The 21175-nt window shown below is 39.8% G+C and overlaps 1 protein-coding gene across 1 annotated transcript in view; it reads left to right on the top strand.

Annotated features, from left to right (window-relative positions):
- The window catches only part of AGAP1 (ArfGAP with GTPase domain, ankyrin repeat and PH domain 1), a 400015-nt gene that overhangs the window by 326887 nt on the left and 51953 nt on the right, over positions 1 to 21175 (top strand). The window contains 1 exon segment of the mRNA XM_068407470.1: positions 15815 to 15892. Coding sequence (XP_068263571.1) covers positions 15815 to 15892 — 78 coding nt within the window.

Here is a 21175-nt window from a genome sequence, read left to right as displayed (position 1 = left end):
TGTGTTAACTCCACATGGAAGGGTGAGAGCCTCTGCTTTCTTTTAGAGAGCTGATGGATGGGTTAGAAGAATCAGCGGGGTCATGCTAATACCTTGTGAGGCCTGGGAGATGCAGAGTAAATAATTAAATGTTGTTAGTCCCACTCCACCTGGGCAATAAGGTATTTGCTCGAAGTTGAGATTGTACGGTACAAGACAAGCCTAATTCCTCTGCCTTGAACAAACACGACATAGTTCTCTTAATATATATATATGTATGTATGTACACAAACTCGAAGCTTTTAACAGGCTTATTTTCTATAACCATGAACAATGGTGAGAGAATTTGTGTGGGAGGAAAGGTTAGACATGTGAATAAGCTGAAAATGTTTAGGAAAGATTAAGTGCAAAAGACCTATGGTTCTTCACTCAAAAGGATGCTTGTTATTTAAAAAGCATTATGATTAAGAGTGGAAGTGGAGGAAGCAATTTAAGAAAGTGTCAATGGCAGGGATATAGTGAAGGTGATGGCAATGAATATGAATCAGTAGAGAGAAAATGTAAATTGTTGATAAAGTAAATTAAAGATATTAGAAAGAATTGATGCTCTGTAGAATGTGAGGTCTATAAGGTTGATGAAAGAGGAATTTCTTAAACTGATCAGCAACAAATAAATTCTAGCCATTATATGAATCTAATGCTTGACAAAAGACTATAATAATGAATCCTGATTTCAAAAAGGAAAACCAAGAAATTTTCTATCATTGGAAAGAATAAGAATTCACTTTACCTTAAATTTGTGCTTCTTCTAAACAGTTAAGTAACAGCTAAACATCATCTATGATGTTTGTTTGTTTATTTAGTTAATTATTATTATTTACATCTGCACAACCAGATCAGCTGTGGTCAGAAGTACTACAAAGTTGACAAGAGCTTTCTAATCAATTGTCATGTAATTTTGAAGAGATCTGGTAGCAGTGAGAATGTTTCAGAAAACTGGGAAAAAATGGATATTACCCTTGTAGCTGAAAAGAGGGATGGGATCCTGAAGAATCTATGTATTATTTAACCTCGTATTGATCGTGTGCAAAATAATGGGAAGGCTGATATGTGATATGATCAGAACATAATTTACATTGGCAGAGTAAGTAACAGAGTTGTCCAAGTCTCTTACAGGAGATTGTCAAGTGATAAAAAGCTGAGCAGTTTCAGTTTTTAATGCTACATTATCACAAATGTCTTTCAAGAGCAAATATATTGAGTTAGTCCTGCCTGATAATGTGAACTTGAAAAAAAATAAGTCGTACAAGCACTAGAAAAATAATCAATTGTAATTCAAATTAAAAGGGTTGAAATGGCTGAGCAGTAGATCATAGGAAGCAGTTGTAAATGGGTATCCATCATCCAAATATGGGGAAGAGTTGACTTGGGTTTTGTTTTCAGCCATATGCTGTTTGGTGTTATGGGTGATTTTTCCTTGCTTCCAGTGATGTTAGTCATCTCCATCCTCATTTGTCCTCTTAGTGGGCATGCGGCCTGTAAGATTTTGCCTCTTCAGGGATCTTTTAGGCCTTCTGAAGAAAATTCTTCTTGCTACTTCTCCTGCTTTGTCAGGTCCCCTTCCCCTCCTCTTCTCTGAACAATCTAACATGTGCACATGCAAGCTGAGCTTTCAGCCTTCTGTGGCTGACTCCGAGAGATTCATCTGCGTTGGGGCTGTGTATTCTCTATCCAAACTCACCACTGGGTGTCTGTCTTCTTGGCTAACCAACTACCTTAACCCCCCCATTACTATGTCCCTTCCATGTCACTGTGACCGAGAAAAATGCCGTCTTTAGCTCTTCGAGTGTCACCGAAGTACGTGGTCTGGGCTCATCTTTTGGCTCGGACCTCTTTCACCACCTGATATCTCAATTGCTACAGCATCTTTTTTCCTGGCCTTTTTGAATGTGGTCCCCATTGAGCTCCATCCAGATGCTGCTACAACGATTGCGCCCTCGGCCTGTCGCTTTTCCTGTGTCACCCTTCAGTTGGCATCCTTCCCAATGGCCTCCTCTGCTATATCACATCAACGATGAGCCACTGCTCTTTGCTTTGAAGACCCATCACAGCATATACTCTTTCTGATTCACTTTCACCACGCTGGCGTCTGCCTCACATTAACCTCAACATTGGTGTGTTAAAATTTTCTTCTCTTTCATGGGTGGAGCACAGGTGATGAAAATATATTACCATAGGCCTCCCACAGCCTAAAAATACTTCCAACTTTGTGAAGTGCTGCACTACGTTAAGGCCTATGTATGCAAATAGTGGAGAATTGAGTGAAAACTTCACTTGTCTGTGTAGTCAGTAATCTAAATGGGCACTTCAACTACTGTGTAACCTTGAAATACGATGGGACTACTTGACCCTTTGGCAATCATGTAAAAGCTAGTTTTTATTGTAGTTTAGCTGGATTGTAATGTGCTGTTTATTTTATGCTTAACTTTTCTAACAGCAAAATGAGATAAGAAAGTAAGTTATCATCTTACTACCGCTGTGGTACGTGAAACTGCTTTTAAGTCTAATGGGATTCTGTTGGGGTTTTAGTCATTTGCGAGGTGTGAGCTATAGTGAAGTACACACTAGTCCAGCTGTGTTGGTGAATATAAAAATCTTTGGTCCATCACTTTGTTCAGTTGACAAAATTGGAATGCCTTTATTGTCCCTCTGCTTTTTTTTTTTCTGTCATTGGGCTGGTTTTCCTCATTAAATAGGAGTGGGCATCATTCTTTTAATATGAAAAATTAAAACTGGGTGCAAAGTTGAAAAATACCACAAAAGAAGGTGAACTCTGTGAAGCTCAGCGCTCCGAGAGGGATGCTGCTTTTGAAAGACGGGCTTGGTAGAAACATGTTTGACTTCTGCAGGAAGTAGGATGATACTGATACAACCAATGAGATAAAGCTACTATTGATGGACTGCTTGTAAATATAAAGCTTCATTCATTTCTCAAGGAGGGTGGGGGGGGAATCCTGTCTCACACTGCCTCGAAAGCAGCTGCATCCCTCTCTCCCATCTGAAGGGAAAATGGGATTTGCAGTACACAGCAGGCGATGTGATATTGCGCTACAACATAACAATCTTGACAGCTCTGTATGATGCTGCAGTTCAGATTTTGGCATAGAGAAAAAAATCTATAAACTATACTGAGCTTTCTGAAATCATTAATGCCTTAGTTGTATTGATGATTTCATTTCTGCGCTAGAGGAGCGTGGCCGACCTACCTAGCTGCAAGCTGCGGCTTCCCGTTTTTATGATACTTCTCCTCTTTCTGGCAATGCTCTCCCTCCCTCCACCGAGGGGGGGAAAAAAAAAATCTATCGTGTAAATTGATTTGGGGATCAGCCTTGATAAAATACCAGCATTCAGCCCCTCACGACAGCGTGTCTGTATTGTTAGCTGTTCTTGATTATTTGGCTGCTCCGGCAGAAGCTGCCACATCAGAGTTGGAGGTGTGCAGAGATTAACTGGTGTCTGTCCAACCATTTGTCATACAAATAACAGTGCCAGTAGAGTGAAATACTATAAATCATTTTTTTTCCAGGATTGAAACCTTTTATCAGTTGTGTCACTTCCATTATTCAATAAGCGATTAGTAACAGCCATTGTCATTTAGCCATTTAGTAGTTAACAGCTCAGAGCTTTGGCTAGTAAGGAAGCCTTTGACACCAGCATCTGATGTAAATGCAAGATTTAATATTTATCTTCCCAGGCCAAATGCAGTTGTTAATCAGGGTTTTACTGAAAGATGAAAGGCAGCACAACTTAGATATGAGTCTCTGAATTTGTTGAGCCTCCCAGTTTTGCTTTATCATGCAGCCGTGTGGTGTTTGTGTATGCCCTGACAAACCATGCAGTATATAAAATATGCAAATATAAAATTGCATCCTCCTTTTTCCAACTTCTTCATTCTAGAGCTAATCACAACATCTCCCCCGGGATTTTCTACAACTGCAGCTTTTGAAAAAAGTCAAATTACAGGAGTGATAGCCTTCATGTAAGAGCAGCCGCAGAAGTTAACCCTGATCTTGTTGGATTTGTTCAAAATGGTATCCGGGCAGATGTTGGGTAATAGCATATAAAGAATGTCTTCAATTTATGATTTTTTACATTTTTCACTGGTTAGGTTCAAATGAAGAACTTTCAGTAAATCTTAAGAGCCCCATCCAATACAAACACAGGTAACAGTAGCTTCCTGCATGTGAAGCCCTTTGAAATCCAGATGCAGTCTGTGAAGAAGAGACAAAATGTTGAATCTGCCCTTGGAAAGAACTTTTCTATTCCCACCATAAGTTTAAAATGGAAGAGTCTTAATACTTACTTCCATAGGAAGAGACCTGGGTTAAGACTACCTGCCCAAAGAGACGGAGACCTTCACGTTCCATCGTCGGTCACTGTAGTAACCATTGGTTGAGCAGTGAGTTTTGGAAGATGAGGCGGTTAATCCGTAAACTACTTATGAAAGGTGCAAGGTTCTTTGTCCCACTGCCCTCTCTGAACTTTGAGCTAGCTATGTAATTTTGCAGGCTTTGAGGAGTCCTAAAATGCAAATTCACAGATTTACTGCTAGCACACCTGAGTGCAGGTGTTGCGGGTGTGCTACTAGATAGGAACTTTTACTTAATTCATAGTCCCAGTGAATCCTCTGTGCCTGAGGTTGTCCTCCTTGCAATGTAGGACCCAACGTCTGTGGGTCTGGGTTTTCTAATGAAGCCAGGGGAAGGAACTGAAAGTCATCTTCTGTCAGTGCAGGCTGATGTGGAAGCTCAGGCAAAAGGGGAGATGGTGGCCTTCCTGTTTTAGCACGGGCATACAGGTTTATAGAGAAATAATCATTACAGATGGCTTAGTAGTTTGTAGGAAAAGACCTTGACACAATAAATCTCTCCAACTAGAATTGCTCCAGTGAGGAATCCCTATACTAACATGGGAAGTTGCACCACAAGCAGAGTAACATGCTGAACGATTAAACACCTAATACTGGCAGATTGTCTCATGCTTATTTTTACAAGTGATGAAAATTAACGAAGAATTCATGTTATATATAGCTCCAGTGGAAGGCAGTGCTGTGTCTACTGACATATGGACATGATTCCCCAAGAACAGACAAAAGAGGTTTGTGCGTGCTGCTCCACAGACCCGCCTGTCACTGCTTCCCGTGCTGGAGGGCAAACTGCTAATGAGCCTGGATCGTGGGGTGGGTTTTCGCAAAGGATGAAAACACTTCAAATAAGCCTGTTCCTAAGATGCCTTACGGATAACCTTTTCAAAAATGGTGTCGCAGGACTCAAACTGGCTTGGGTTGTTGAGCGAGGTTTGGATCCTCTGGTGAAGTTATCTTGCCTGTGCTTCATGGTTTTGCTATCTAATGGTCCTTAGGAGCCGATCCAGACAATTGCGTTTTCAGAAGAGGAAACTGCTTGTGAAATCTTATGCAGCTGTGCTTTTTATTCAAGTTTTTATTTGCGTAATGTGAGCTTACCTTTTACAGTAGTGTGGACGGTGTGGATTAAATATGTGAGAAAAATGGGAGATGGTACAAATGGAAATACTGATTTCTATTCAATTTTATAATTGTTTTACATTTCAGAATAAGTAAAAGCTGGAACTAATAAAGTTTCTCTAATGCCTCCAACAAGGAGGGTAGTTGGCGTCTCCCTTATCATTTTAAGATTATTCTATTAAATGCTGAACAAAATAAATCCAAGTTAAGCAGTATGCCCAGATCTTTGGAAAAATCTAACTCTTCATCATCTGTATCTACAAAAATTCTCAAGGAAATGAGAACTGTAAGAATTACATAAATACTGGTGTTCCCTGCTGCCTGCGTACCAGCTCAGCTTTGCTTTGTTTCTAGTAAGGTACCTTGACAGAAGTTGCTGTGAAGCACATTGTGCAGAGAGCACCTTCCCATCCTACTTCGTACGTAAATATTTTTTATCCTGAAACAAGTTATGTTTTTTCTCCCACATGAGAAAACAGACGTGCTCTTTTTGGCTTTAATTCAGCCCAACGATGCTACTTTATTGTAGTACATTTTATTTTTAGTTTGCAGTATTTCCAGTCCGACACCTAATATACATTGGAAAAGAAATTTCGTGAAAAGGCAATGGCCAAATACGTGGGAAATGTCGAGATGCCTGCACTGAGTATCTTTTAAAAGTGAGCAGTGAGAATATAACTCCTTTGAGCAGAAACAGCTCTGTCTGTTGTTTTGTAACTGTTTTCTTGACAGTAATTGCTCGCGCTATCAACAAAATGTGGCTGCTTTTTGTTCAGAGGGAGAAGGGTACAGAACGATGCGTCTTTGGTTAATGGATTTAAACACTCCTTGTTTATAAGTCTATAACGGGCAAGATGTCATCCCCCTATCCATAGATGAAACTGATGGTCTGAAACAAGAATAAATCCATCATGCCATAAACTAGTGGTTCTCCGTGGGGTAAGCGAGGAAGCGTTGTCTCTTTTCACTGAGTCAATACTGTGTCTAAACAGCAGAAAGAAGGTGGGCTGGTAGCAAATAATACGCGTCCCCCATATGTCCCACTCTTGCTCCTCTAGTCTTCCTCTCCTTTGTGTCCCAGATGCTTCCCCTATGCTCTGTTTCCTCTTCCGCTGTCCCATGCGATGCTTTTTCCTGCTCTCCTTTGAAATACGTGGGGTTGTTTTTAGCAATGGTGCATTTTACAGTATATAATGGTAGCCTTGCCAATAAGGATCTCAAAAGCCAAGTGGTTTTGATGTCCCTTCAAACAGGGTTTGTTGTCACAAATGTAATTCCAGAGGTGTGAACAAGTCTTGGTCAGTGTCCCTTTTTATACTGGAGTTGTATTTGGCTGCAAGGTGCAGGGATGAGAAGGGTGGCTTCCTCGGCACGTCTGGTTTTGAGAGTGGCATCCCAGGTGGTGGTGTCACTTGAGTTCCGACGATACGAATTACAAGCATGAGGCTGATTTTGAAGTCAAGATGTTGACTAGAGAATTGGATAGGAATTCAAATATCTTTGAAGTTCCAGAGGGCCCAATATCTTGTATCAAACCTAATTGTGTAGGAAAAAAAATAAGTTCAGTATCATAAAAGAAGTGTAATAGCAATAGTTCATATTTAGCATTTGATGCTAAGATGTAATGACGCAAGCTTTGCTATTAAACCAAAAATAAGCCAACATGCACTGTACACTTGCTTAGCTTCTGAATAGCTCTGGTAATTAGTACATGATGATGCTAGGTTATTTTTTTCATGTTTCCATTTGTAAAAGAAACGATATAAACAATGGAACAGAGTCAGAAGGTCCGCTTACATGCTGCTTCACCTATTTAGACTAGATTAATATGGATAATATTAAAATGCTAGTAAGATAAAATAATTATCAGTAAACACATTTTAGGTGTTTTTTACATTTGAATTACTAGAGTGGGGTCAGCTGGGGTTTACAGAAAACCGTAATGTGTCATTAAAAGTGAAAAAAATCGATGATGGTTTTGACAAATCACATTTTGTCGGGGAATTATTTTGTTTTCCTCTGCAGTTTTTTTGTTGTGGGGTTTTTTGTTTTTTTTTTTAGTACAAATGTGTACAAAAAAACACAGGCAAGGTAACAAACTGATTCTTTAATTCCATAATAACTCAGCTAGCCTTGTGAAGTCAACCCAATTGGAGAAACTAACCTCTGAAATTGGTCGATCAAATGCTACAAGCAAAGTACTTGTTTTCCAGTATTGAAGCTGGTGGTCTAGTGATCACAGCCAAGCAATTATGGCCCTGTTACCTAGCATGAGTAGTACTCATTAAATAATTATGCCTTTGATTAGCTGCTTTAACTGTTCATTGCCTTTGAAATATGATAGTATAATTTAAAGCTTTTATTAAAAGACGATTTTTCTAGGTGGTTGAAAAGGATTTTTGTGTGTGTATAAAAGACCCATAATTTTCTGCTTCAGATAATGAAAAGCTGAGAAAAATGTTTCCAATTAACATTTACTTTTGTCGATTTGAATCTTGTATGTTTATAGTGTATTGGAAATGCACTGGAATAGTTTAGTAAGTCCTTTACCTACTGCAAAACTTTCAATGGAGAAATCTTACAGGGGAAAAAAAAAAAGAATTAAAAACGTTTTATGAAAGTAACTTTTTTCCCTGTCACGAGTAGACATATGAATGTGTTTTCATTTTTTTTTCCTTCATTTGAAATGTTCAACGCTGAATCTAAGCCAAATGTAATTAACTATTAATGCAATTTGAAGTATTACTTTTAGAGTGTTTTGTGGGTTTAAAATTGAGCATTGGAAAGGATTTCAGTTTTGGAGGGGAGGGTTGTTTTTTTATATCAGGAATAAAGTTTTACTTGTGTTTGGGCTGGGCACTTTTAGTAATTTCCTTTGTTGCTCAGCAGCTTGTTTTTCTGAGTATTCTGGTGTCCAAAATAGATGTAGTAAGGGCTATTACTATCAAATGTTTATGGAATAACTGGCAGCAGTTAAATCTTTTGGGTTTTGGCTCCATTTTTTTTGGTCTGTTGAGATATATGTCCTATTAACACCAATGCGCTGCAGAGAAATGTTTGGAAGGTTTAGGGTGACATTCAAGTGTTTAAAGATGTTTTACTTTGACAATCTAGTTTAATAGATATGCTGTATGCATTTGTTAGGAATTATAGAAAAGTGGTGTACATCTTTATGAGATCCTTGCAGTTTGTGGGTTTTTTTTATTTTAAAATTTAGTGTTGGTCAGATCTAGAAACGCAATATATCCAGATTATTTTATTTTCTAAATGTTATGTATTAGATATGCCTGGGGGGTTTTTTAACCCTTTTTGAGGAATTTTTGTCATTGCTGCTTCCACGTAGGGTAAAACAGACAGTGTCAAAAGCCCCTTCACAGTCGCAGGAACAAGTTTACATGGTGTAAGAATCTCCCGGGTTGCATCTTAATGAAATAATTTCAATCCTGTTATGAAAGAGCATGGTCTTGTTGAGCAAATCGCTGTTTGCTGACCAACAAGAAAGAAAAATCCCCAGTCTACATTTTTACAGCTCCTGATGAAACCACGCATGATGCAGAAGGAGATGAAATAGAGCAGGGGGAGAGCTGAAGTGCAGAATCCTTTCCCCAGTGGGGTGGCAACTACATGGTCCTGGAGTTTATCCTTAAATACCCCTCTGATGCTCAAGTTTGCCTCTCATCCAGACCTTATATATCCCTATTTTTCTAGATAGATGTTACACAGGTATTATATAAAAAAGTTCCACTGGCCTGTGCTATGGGAGAAGGTTTTTCCTCATGTATCTTCTCGGGCTTTAATTGTTGCACAATAAGAATAAATAAACAAACGCCCTTAGGTGAATGGACAGCATTATTTATTTGGTGCAGGTGATGACAAGATGTTCTGCGAAACAAGCGACATGCTGACTCCATCCCCAGCCCCCTTCCTTCAGAGCAGGTGAAAAGATCTTATTATTTCTGATAATTGATGCTGAGGGCTGTGGCGTGCCTCATTTAATCAGCACTGTTCAGCACACTCCAGGGATGTAATTCATGCACACTTTACCATCCAACATGGCTGACAAGGCTTGGACACAACCTAACGGCTACATCATTTTTTAATCATCTATCTGAGGACTATCTAATCAACAAAGAACTCTGTCACATGGAGACCAGAGGTGACATTAACACATCTGTAGTTTCTCAGTACAGGAGTGGAGGAAAATTTTTAGGGTGAGACTGTAGATATTAAGACTCTCCTAAAAATAAAAGTACATTTCTGCTTATCAAAGTGTATAAAGAACTGAATCTGAGCAAGTTGAAGGGGGTCAGTCTGATGTTTTGTTGAGTATAGTGTCTTAAGCATCCTTAGAGAAATTCACAGGTATCCAGCAGATGTATCCGCAGATCACACATGGGTAAGTGTGCTTTCTAAAAACATCTATTGCTTTTAGAAATAGTGATACGTGATCGTAGTGGTGATAAAAACATATTTACTACAAAACCTAACTAATCAAAACTAGAATGGAAAAGCAGGTTCATTAACACAGGATAGCATCCCTACTAAAGAAAGCAAACACAGAAATTTTGTCTGCAAGGGGTTGGTCACAGATGTAAAGCTATTTCCTGAACAAATACAAAGTTGTGTGGTAATTGGGAGTGTTTAAGTTTAATTGATTCCCAGTTACTTCATATCTTAACAAAAGGCTACACCGAAACCTAATTTTCTTCTTCATATATCAACAAACCTGTTCTTACTTCAAGGTGTACACATTTAAAACATATAAGCAAGCTTATTTTGCATACAACACGGATGTTAAATGAGTATAGTTCAGCTCACAAAGTGGACTACTCAAAAGCATCAGCAGTTGGAGGCTTGCCTGTGTCTCCAGATACAGCTGGATGTCCTCCTGGAGCTTCAGCTGAAACGGCAAGCTGTTGCCACCATTTTATTGTAATGGACAGAGACCTAACATGCAATCATCTTCCACTAGAGTTAAGTATCTCCTATTTGGATTCAGTTTTTAGTGCCCTCTTTCAGTGGTGTTTGGATGTTCAGAGACTTGTACAGCCATTTACTAACCTGTTTAGCTTCCACTTCAGAGTGTGTGCGTTACAGTCAACTGAAAGTATACAGTATATTGTATACGGAATATATAATTGTGTACAGAATACAACTGAAACCCGGGTCGTGGGCAACACCTGGGAAATCTTTATTCTTAGTTTTTGGGTTGTTTGGGGTGTTTTTGCTTATAAGTAGTCATAGATGAGGCGTGAATGATTAATAGCAAGTGTTTTGTCTTATACTGTTTGACTGAGCTAGATGTTTTTTTTAACGTTTACATGGAGAGGTAGCCAAGTACTTCCTAAAAGTCTGAGCTACCACATTTCAAATATTCCTGAAACACAAAGCTGAGATTAAAAATAAAAAGAAATTTCAAAAGTGTGTTGGATAAGTGAAGTAGGAGGAGTGAAGGACGGAAATGAGAAGGCTGCTGGAGAGGCTGTGGTTATGTGCCTATGACAATCCCTTTGACGGGGAAGGAAGCAGGCTCATGCAGTCCTCACTCCTGGATGCAAGAACTGCAGAGTTTTACCACAGCAAAAATTTGCAATGGCTTACGTTGTTCATTTGCCATAAAAATGATGATGGAATTTAGGATGACATTTAAAAAAAAACAAGCCCAGGCAGTTTGATTGAAAAAACAGGCAACTTCTTGTTTGTCAGGCGTACGCAATCCGAGGAATTACTTGTTTCCAAATGCGCATAGCATCCTTGCCAGGCACTGCAGGTGATGTTTTGGTGGAAGAAGGGAATGGTTTTCTAATTTCTACATTACTGAGAAGGGAAAATCCACTCCCCAGGTCAGCGTGTGACTTTTTAGGGCAGAGCGGACATGCCTGTTTAGATAGTGTGGTTCTTTTACAGCATATGGAGACTTTTGGCTAGCTGCTAAGTATTTCTCTGCTAGGACTGAACAATTCCTGACCTCTGTCAGCTGCTCTGAGGAGTAGCTCCTGCTATAAAAAAATTAATATACAGATGGTCTGTTGTTACGCTTGACACAGTTCTATAGAAGCATATCATTCTTTCTTCCTTACAAATCCATCTGGTAGACTCTACTTCGCTCTCGTGAGACCCCACCTAGAGTACTGTGTCCAGTTCTGGGGCCTCCAACATAAGAAGGACATGGAGCTGTTGGAACGGGTCCAGAGGAGGGCCATGAAGATGATCAGAGGGCTGGAGCACCTCTCCTATGAAGACAGGCTGAGAGAGTTGGGGCTGTTCAGCCTGGAGAAGTGAAGGCTCTGGGGAGACCTTCTAGCAGCCTTCCAGTACCTGAAGGGGCTACAGGAAAGCTGGAGAGGGACTTTTGACAAGGGCATGTAGCAACAGGACAAGGGGTAACAGTTTTAAACTGAAAGAGGGTAGATTTACATTAGATATGAGGAAGAAATTGTTTCCTGTGAGGGTGGTGAGACACTGGCCCAGGTTGCCCAGAGAAGCTGTAGATGCCCCCTCCCTGGCAGTGTTTTAAGGCCAGGCTGGATGGGGCTTTGAGCAACCTGGTCTAGTGGAAGGTGTTCCTGCCTGTGGCAGGGGGTTGGAACTAGATGATCTTTAAGGTCCCTTCCAACCCAAACCATTCTATGATTCCATGTCCTTCAGTGGTACAACTGAACAAGATACCCCAGTATGTATGCACCATCCAAGTGATACATCCCATCATAGATGATGCAGTTGAAAGCAGCTTCCTTGCAAGAACTCAAGAAATCTTTTTAACCCTTCATCTTAAAAAAAAAAACGCATCTCAGGCTCTGAGAGTCAAAGCTTTCGTGATTGGGTGCATTGTGATTTCTTCCTGTGGTCACTACTGGGAGGAACGGCCAGGCGATGGCTTGTGCTAAGTCGAAGGTTGCAACGATCCCGGTGTTGTTTTGCAGGGTTGTTAAAAGCAGAGCTCTGCGCCGTTGGGTGACAGATAATGACTTCTTGTGCTGTTCCAGACTTGAGTGTTAGGATGCACAAATTGATCTGCCCGGCAAAGATAGGAGTTCAGTCTTGGCAATCTAAATTTCTGGACTTAATGAGCCTGGATAAGAGCAGAAACTGTGCTGGTGCACCGTGTCTATGCACTGGTTGGGATGGGGGGGACTGCTTTGATTGTGGTGAGGTGGTGTTTTTCTGTCAGCAGTGAAGCCAGAGAGCAGGGCAAGTGTCAAAGTTAATAAAAGATTTTCTTGAAACGTTATTAAAATATATTAGTCATTCAGATTGTGGTAGCACAGCATACTAGGGAGCACGCTAGTTGCCACTTCAGTACAAGCTAAATTAAATACCCAGTGTCTTCTGGGAAATAGTTAACTTCGTTCCAGATATTTGATGTTTGAGAGAGGTGTTTTTCTGGGTTTTTGTAGTATTTGTAGTTAGAGACACTTGCTTCTTAGTGGCTTTTTTGAAGAAGACAGGCTTCCAGAAAATAATTCAAATGAAATCTACCTTAAAGATCTTTCTAATTATGGAGCTTTGTTTTCTGTTAAATAATGAAGTAATTATTCTTTACAGCTTTTTATTGGAAACCAGTTGGAGTTTATTTGTTTAAGTGTGCGTATACTATATATATAGTTATATATATCCGGAGTTGGCAACAAGAGCTGTTGTTGAATTAACTTTTGAACCAGCAAGTGATCCCAGACCAAATGGACTGAATATCCTGGGACAGAAGCCAAAGACAAACCAGGCCAATAATGACCTCCAGTGCCTGCTAAGGCTGTGTTGGTAGGTAACAAAAATGAGTAGACAGTATGTAATTTTGAAGGCAGGCAGGGTGGGATGGCTAAGCTGGGCCCTGGTATTCGCACACACTTCCATCACCCCGCGGAGGCTGTGCTTGGCAGTGTCCAAACCCTGCTGTTGATAATATTCTTGAATCCTCAAAAGCAGCAGAGTACCATGAGGAAGCAGGTGGGAGCCTAATCGATGCTAAAGGATGCGCTCGGATGTATCAGGACCTCAGCATCACTGCGAAAAAGTCCATTTGTTTTAAGAGAAGAAAAAGGCATGACACTTAACACATTAAAATGGATTATTTCATCAATAGGTTAATAGAAAACCAGGCTGTGAGTTCACTTCCTGCTCATACGGCCGTACTCTAACATGCCATTAAAGGGTGAAAAATGAAAAGGGACTGGGAAAGGGTCTTTGTGTACTGGAGACCATCTTCGCTTTCTGAGGGGTGCCAAACCTCGGTTTTGCCTATTTATATGTAAATTTTTTTCAGGCAAAACAAGTTTCCTGCTGGGAAATTGTGCCTCTCTAGGTGCTGGTACCTGCTGGGACTTGTTAAACAGGTCTTAAAACTGAAGATTTTTCATATTGAAGGATGCACGCAATTAAGATATTTTTAGATTTGATGGACTTTAATTTTTAGATAGCTCTAACTTAGCCTTCCAGATAACATTATCTATTTTAATTTCAGCAAGATGCATTCTAAAGGATGTCACTCTGACATCCAGTTCTCCCTTTGAGTCTATAGCATTAAAGCCTGCAGATGGCTTTATTAAAACAGTATATAGCTTAACAGTCTGGGGTGTTGAGGCATTTCTCTTCCAGCCTTAGCTCTTTAGCTGAAAATCAAACTTTTTCTGAAAGATTGGAATGGCTTCACATCTCTTTCCTTTGCTGTGGAAGCAGCTGTTTGGTCTGAGTTTCGTGGGGTGTTAAAAAAGTTCTCTCATAAATATAGAAAGAAAAATTTTAAAGGGTTGTATCATGGTACTCACTATGTTGTGCAATGTTCATGTCATCCTAAAGGGTGAGGAGCATCTGTGGTGAGGGGGAGAGTGGTCTTGCTCCAGATTTACCATGTGAGTTTCTTCATAACAGACTCTGAGCTGAATGGGAGTGGGAGACTGTTCAGTTTTCAAACACATCTTAGGAATTAATCATAATTAATGTAACTGATACTGTCCTTTTGAGAAGTCTCACATTCCAACTCAAGGCTCTCCACTGTCTGTGGGCAGGAGGGCTGGGTGATCTGCTGAGAAAGACGGCTCAGAAGGAGGTCTGGATGCTTTTCCACTTGCCACTGACCCCAGTGATCTCTTCCCTGCTCCTATAAAAAAAGATTTTACAAAATAGTTGCATGCCAAGCAGTGCTGCATTGTTATTTCTTGACCTGGTAGGCTGATGCGGTGGCTATGAAGCCTACAGAGATACCACTTTTAACAGATACACAGTTCCCTCCTCAGATGTGTAGATGTCCATGGGTGAAGAAGAGAGGACATCTGTTATTTGAGTCTCTGTTAGGTGCCAGCGGTGTCATGGTGTACTCGGCTGTTTCATTCGGTTCCTGTCTGATGAAACTCAGGCTAAACATATTGTTGATTGAACATACTTCTCACGCTGTGAATTCGCTCTTGAGGCAAAACATGTCGATTTTAAAGAACGTGAAAATGTGCTCTCTTAATGAGCAGAGGAATGGAGTGCTTCTGAGCAATATTTTCTGCTAATTGTAAAACGGCAGCTGGGAACTCAGAGAATCTCAAAGTTTGGGGCAATTCTAATAAAATGAGGGTGTTGCCTCTTATATAAAGAATAGATATTTTTTTTACTTTCCAGATAAACACTTTATTTTGCAGTGATTTGCCTGGGGGAGGATGGGAGGACCACAAATATCAATTGCATCAATGCCTACTTGACACTCTTCAAAATAATTAAGTAATGCCTCTAAGCTCAATGCTACAAATAACGTGCTTTGTTGTTATGAGGATTTAAGGCCGTTACATCATCACGTCCACTTTTAAAGGTGATGATGTAAAAAGGTGGTTTAAAGGTGAACTGCAGGCACCAAGTGATCAATACAGGCTTTTGGAGGAAAAGGAGCTCTTGTCTGGCTGTGTTTTATTATTAATTAAATTGCATTTTACAGTAGCTGTTTTGTCTAGTGGTGTATCCTCTGTACAAATACTTCCTGCATTTTTCTTACTTCTACTGGTCTGGTTTTGTCTGTTCCAATAGCAGATCCATTTAATCTTGTCAAATCGTGTCATGTTGTAGAGACTTGAAAAAAAATCACTCTCGAGAAGAGGCTTTCCATATCGTCCGTGGATTGGAGAGGCTCTATAGTCCCGTGTGCATTTTCTGTGTGTAGCTCTTCACATGTTAACAGGCTTGTGCTTGTGTTTTACTTCACATGCTCTTTTGATGTTTCTTTTTCTCCCCTTTTTCATTTATTTTTTTCCCCTCCTTTTTCTTTATTTTTATTCTCTTTTTTTTTTTTTCTCTTCCCCTTCTGCTCTCTGGACGCAGCCAAACGCAAAGCTTGGAAACTAAACCGTGTTGGTAGCCTGCGAAATATATACAGCAGCAGCAGCACCAACACCGAAGGTAACGAACCCACCCGTTGCAGATGAACTCCTCCTCTCTTACCCCTTTTTTTAACCCGCTTTTCCAAAAATTGTCCTCCTTGCGTCTCTCCCTCACCCAGAGCGGGCATGGTAATCAAATTTGCCCAAAGCATGCGTGCTTTCATCTTGTGTTTGCAGAGTCATTCCAGTTGGTCTTTTCATCTTTTTGTTTGTGCGTTTTATTTTGCCATTCATGTTCCTTTCAGCTTACTTAAATTTTGACCTTTCCCTCTAGTCGTGGAGCAGTGATGTTTAAATTACTTCAGGAACCCATTTTCTTCTTTTATTTATTTTTTTTCATATAGATATATATTTTCCCTTTCTACATGTGGGCACTCAATGTAATATTTCCCAAGTTATTACAGTTTTTAAAAGTGTTAGTATCAGGTGTAATGATCTGTAGCCAAATACAATAGTGTGCCGTGACATTTAAGTAACAGTCTTAATTTGTTTTGTGCAAAGCCTTCTCCATAATGCTCTTTGCAGCTCTAATCCAAAGGCGAGGCAGTGCCGGGTCATTTGCATGTGCTACTCTTGCTTGTAAATTCTGTTATGTTGTTGTATTTCTAAAGGTCACCTTGTGCCAAAGTTCACAAATTGACTTACATTGCTTTTTTTTCCACTGAAGACAGCCGTCATGGCTTTTGTATAATAGCACATTGCATTTTTTTTCTCCCCCCCCCCCCCCCCCCCTCCACCTTCATTTGAACAACACAATTATAAACTTCCTTCTTTTTTGGGGTTTTGTTTTTTTTTTTTTATTATTAGAAATGTCAAAGGTCAGAATTACTTGAAAGCCAGGCAAGGATAAGAGAAAAAAAAAACCTCCATCTCCAACAGCATGTAAGAGGGATGGTGTGAGAAATAGGGAATGCAAAACAGGTCACAACTCAGTAATCTTAGTATAAAGTGGGGGGGGATTTATTTTTTCCTTCACTTAAGTGCGAACCAAATGGGTCAAGTAATCGCAAGTGCATGCCCCACCACTAATTGACTTATTTTGGAATGATTATAACTGTAATATTTTTCTTAATGTCACTGTTTTCTGGGCTGTTGATTTTAGTGATTGCCAAGCAGTGGCATTAAATCTCTTGTAAATTTTAAATTGCATACTATTTCTGTAAACAAGTCCCTCTGTTCACATCCTGATCATTAACCTTTAGTGATTTATATCACCATCCCTTTTTTTGCACAATTACTGCCGTATTGCTGTCGGACGCCTCGCTCTCACTGCCAAACAAAGTGTACATAGGAAACAAAAGTGTGATTTTACTGCAGCTTGTTAAGGAAGCCTTTTTTTTTTAAATTATAGTTTTGTTTTATTTCTCAGGGTAAATGTAAAATTATTACCTTTCAGAGCAACAGTTGCAAAACTGTTTTGATCCTTTTGTTATCTTTTTCAAGTATGAAGTGCAAAATATGAAATGAGAGAAAATTATTATCAGATATTAATAAGTTTGGGGTTTTTTTTCCTGTTTAATAGGAAGCTAACTAGATACTTTTTAATGATTTGTAATTTTCTATGTATTTGCTGGTTTTCGTCTCCCAGACAGATTTTTCTTGTAGTCAGTGTGCAGGCATATTTGTTGTTACAGGTTTACTGCTTGAGAAGCTTGTGATTTTATGTCTACCTATTATTAAATTGCAACAGGGAAACAAGTATGAAGAATTCCCTTGTGTTTTACAGATAAAGATTTATTTTTTTGGGGGGCCTGTCTAATTTGAGGAATGTTTTATCTTACTGAACAAACTAAGCATCAAAGGCACCTTGGATAAGCGTATGGGAACATGTTCCTGATGGCCGTGGTCCAAAGAGTTTTGAGACACATCATCAAAATGAAATTAAGCAAATATATATTTTTTTGGAAGTAGTATCCCCACTGAAAACTGAACATTCCATGTTCTCCATAGCTTTGCATCTTTGAGCTGGTACCTTAAGCCTTTGCATGAAAGCTGGAATGGTGAGACATGCAAATATCGAGTTAATGAGCATTGTAAGTATTAAAAGCCACATGTTTAGATAATTACACCTTCAAAAAAGAGAACGATGATAGGAAATGACAGTCCAGAATAACAAATCTGCTTTGGTCTTTAGTGCATGCTTGCTCAATTGCGCTTCCACCTTTTTACAGACCAAAAATATTTCCATCGTGTGCAGTCCCATTTTCGAAAGCTTGATCTAGAAAGCAGCCTCTCCAGTAATTTGTAACGCCGGTCCTGTAATTTTTAGGTATTCTGTATGCTTCCAGATAGCAAAATCTTCGATTCAGATGGAGAAATCTGCAGCTTAGGTGCTGCAATATTTTGTAGGTGCTTGGCAGAAGCAGGTCTGTGGATGGTCCTCAGCATGGTGGGTCTCTCGTGCTTACACAGGGTCACCTTGTACTGTACACCGTGCAACGCTGAGCCCTCCCTGAATGGAGCTCCTCTCTCTTGGCTATTTGACAGCAAAAATACTGCATTAGTGATGGATCTGTCCTGGTCGCAGAGGAGTGAGGAAGGGCTGGGTTTTCAGAGGTGTCTGGGTGTAAGATCGCAGCTGAGGGACTCTAATTTTGGAGGGCAGAGAGAAGCGGGATGTTGTACAGTTTTGTCCTCTGCTGTTCCTTCATCAGTTTTGTATGGTTGACAGAAATTTTACTTACTTCAGTTTTAGAGTTTGCCTGAAACTCTTAGGTTTTCAGATTTGGGTTTTTTGCTATAGGGAGCCACTGAGAAATGAGCCACTATAGGGAGCCGCTGCTCCTTATTGCAGGCAGCCAGGCTTTAAGCAATCCTTTGCTTCTCTAGGGGGAAAGTACTGTGTGTTGTACTTAAAACAGACCCCGCTCCAGTTTTAAGACAAGCTGGAGTCGCTCATACCTGCTATCATAGCAGTATTGTTAAAATACAGAATTCTTTTCCTATATCAACAGATTTTGCAGCACAGCATAAAGGGTTATCTTCACAAAATTAAATGGCTGTGCTCTGTGTGCTATGGTTTAACATGCGTGAAGATATTAAATCCCCATTTTTCCACTCTTCATGGTTACACATGTGACATGTTAAACAGTGCTGCATCAAAGTTGCCAGGCTGTCACAGAAAACTTTTCATTAACTCCCAAACTACCTTTTGTTTAGAAGTTAGTGATGCTGTTGGTGCTGTGGTACTGTGCCTATGTAGAAAGTTCGCTTTTGCTAACTGTGGCAGATGGAGGGGGATGGCGGGCTGTTCAGAGCACCCGAGATAAGCTCTGCCCAACAGACTCGGCTTCGCAACACCTCGGTTAAGCAAGCTCTTCAGCTTTGAAACACATCTGATTTAAAAAGTAAACCGCAGGCTTGAAACGTGTTAGGAAACACCTAATGCAAGTGTAGACTCACATACTGTTTTGTTTGTTTTTTTTAATTCATGGATTTCTTCAAACTGTGTTGTCTTGGTATCCAAATAAAACAAGGAGTACATATGGCAGGGGGGGCTTAGTCCCTTGAGCTAGAAACCAGCCTTTCATCCCCAGTTTGTCACTCACGGGTAGCAATATAAAACAGTAGTGCCAAAAAATTCTTCCAGTGGAACACAACCTTTATCAAGAGCTGTGGGCAACCGATAGCAGAGCTGTATTGTCCTGATAGGGTTGATTTTCAAAACTAATTAGATTTAGACACTGGGTTTGGAAAGGGGAGAGAAGTATTAGCATAGTCATGCCCAGTGGGACATGGCACAAATATTTCCTTAATTGAGGCTGCTAATAAACATACTTATCTTCCAACTTACAGGGGTAATTTACACCAAGTGGCAAAAGGTAACGATAGTTAATGTTGTATAGTACGTAAATAACATGTGCCTTTGTTGTAAACAAATTATATGTTGTAAACATCTGATGTTGATTGTTAGGGCACCTCGACAGCTTTTAATTCTCATCCTTTTGAAAAGATGAAGGGTTATTAAGGAAGGGTGCTTGAACGGGATCAATTTTTGAGAGAGGGAGGAGGGCATGATAAAAAGATAGTTTAAATAGGTCTCAGTGTTAGTTGAGGCAGGCTTAGCTAGGTTTCAAGCTGTAACCTCAACTCTGGAAGATGCTTTATGGGTGTTTGAAATACGCTATTGAGGATCTTTTGGTTCTGCACTTCTTGTTTCTGGAAAGTGTTTCCTGTGTGAGTGGCATCATCAACCAGCCATGCACGGTGAGTTGCTGTTAATTAGCAGCAGTGCCACGACCCTCTGATGACAACTACGCTGGGCAAAGATGCAAATACATAATGTGGCACCTAGTGAAAGAGGCTGGTTGGCTTGGAAGCCAGAAGATCCAGTTTTATTTCTGATTCTGGCAAAATATTCACACATGCCTTAAACCTGGCGACCCTCTGTTTTATACCCATGGAAAAGTAGCAATATTTTTTTGTTTAAAAGCAAACTTTTGGGATGGGTATAACTTCTGACCATAGAGTGCCTGGTGGCAAGGGGCCCTTGTCTTCTGTTAACTTCACACTGTGCTTGTGGTTACCCACCACTTGTGCAAGGTGTCGGTGGCTATTTATGCAATTCTTAAAATTGAGAATAAAAGATGTGGGAAGTGGAAATTGTGAACAAACTCATATATATACACGACATTTAGAACCACTCTTACGGGATACCAAGAGGCGTAACTGCTTCTGGACATTTGTTTTCCCTACATTTTAGTAGACTTAATTGAGTTCTCTGGAACAAGTTAGAGACTAATTGTATCCTGTAGTTATTTTCAGTGTAGTTTTCTAAGTCTGTTCTCTGTTACATACAATAAACACAGGCATTGGTACAGGAATGCAATGAAACCATACTTAAATATTTGTTTTCCTTTGCTTCTAAGAAATTGTATATCTTGTTTTCTGTAAGTGGGTGGGCTGTAGCAGTGTCTGTCTTTTGACAGAGCAAAATAAATGTTAACTTGGGTTAACCCATAATTTTACTATGAAAAGATGATGGTGAAAACAGTATATGCAGCATAAACAGTGGTACCGTGTAGTTTCGTGAAAGTGGTGTGGTGGTTATGATGGTGTGGTGGTTTTCCTAAAATTCACTGATTGCATGCCCACTTCCACTGCTCCTCTAAAAAGAAACGTGCTTTAGGTTCCACATCATCATAATCTTACAGTTTCAGCTCATTTCCCATCCTAGCCACCCCTTCCCACTTAAAAAAAAAAAAAAAAAAAAAAAAAAGGCAAAACAAACAACAACAACAACATTTGAGACATCTCCTGTTGATAATAACTTCCAAATGGAAAGCAGTGGCAGCTGGTTCTT

Source organism: Nyctibius grandis, chromosome 9 (genome assembly GCF_013368605.1).
Source record: "Nyctibius grandis isolate bNycGra1 chromosome 9, bNycGra1.pri, whole genome shotgun sequence".
Taxonomy (NCBI): Eukaryota; Metazoa; Chordata; class Aves; order Nyctibiiformes; family Nyctibiidae; genus Nyctibius; species Nyctibius grandis.
Note: the sequence above shows the minus strand (reverse complement) of the source record. Positions and strands in the feature narration are given on the sequence as shown.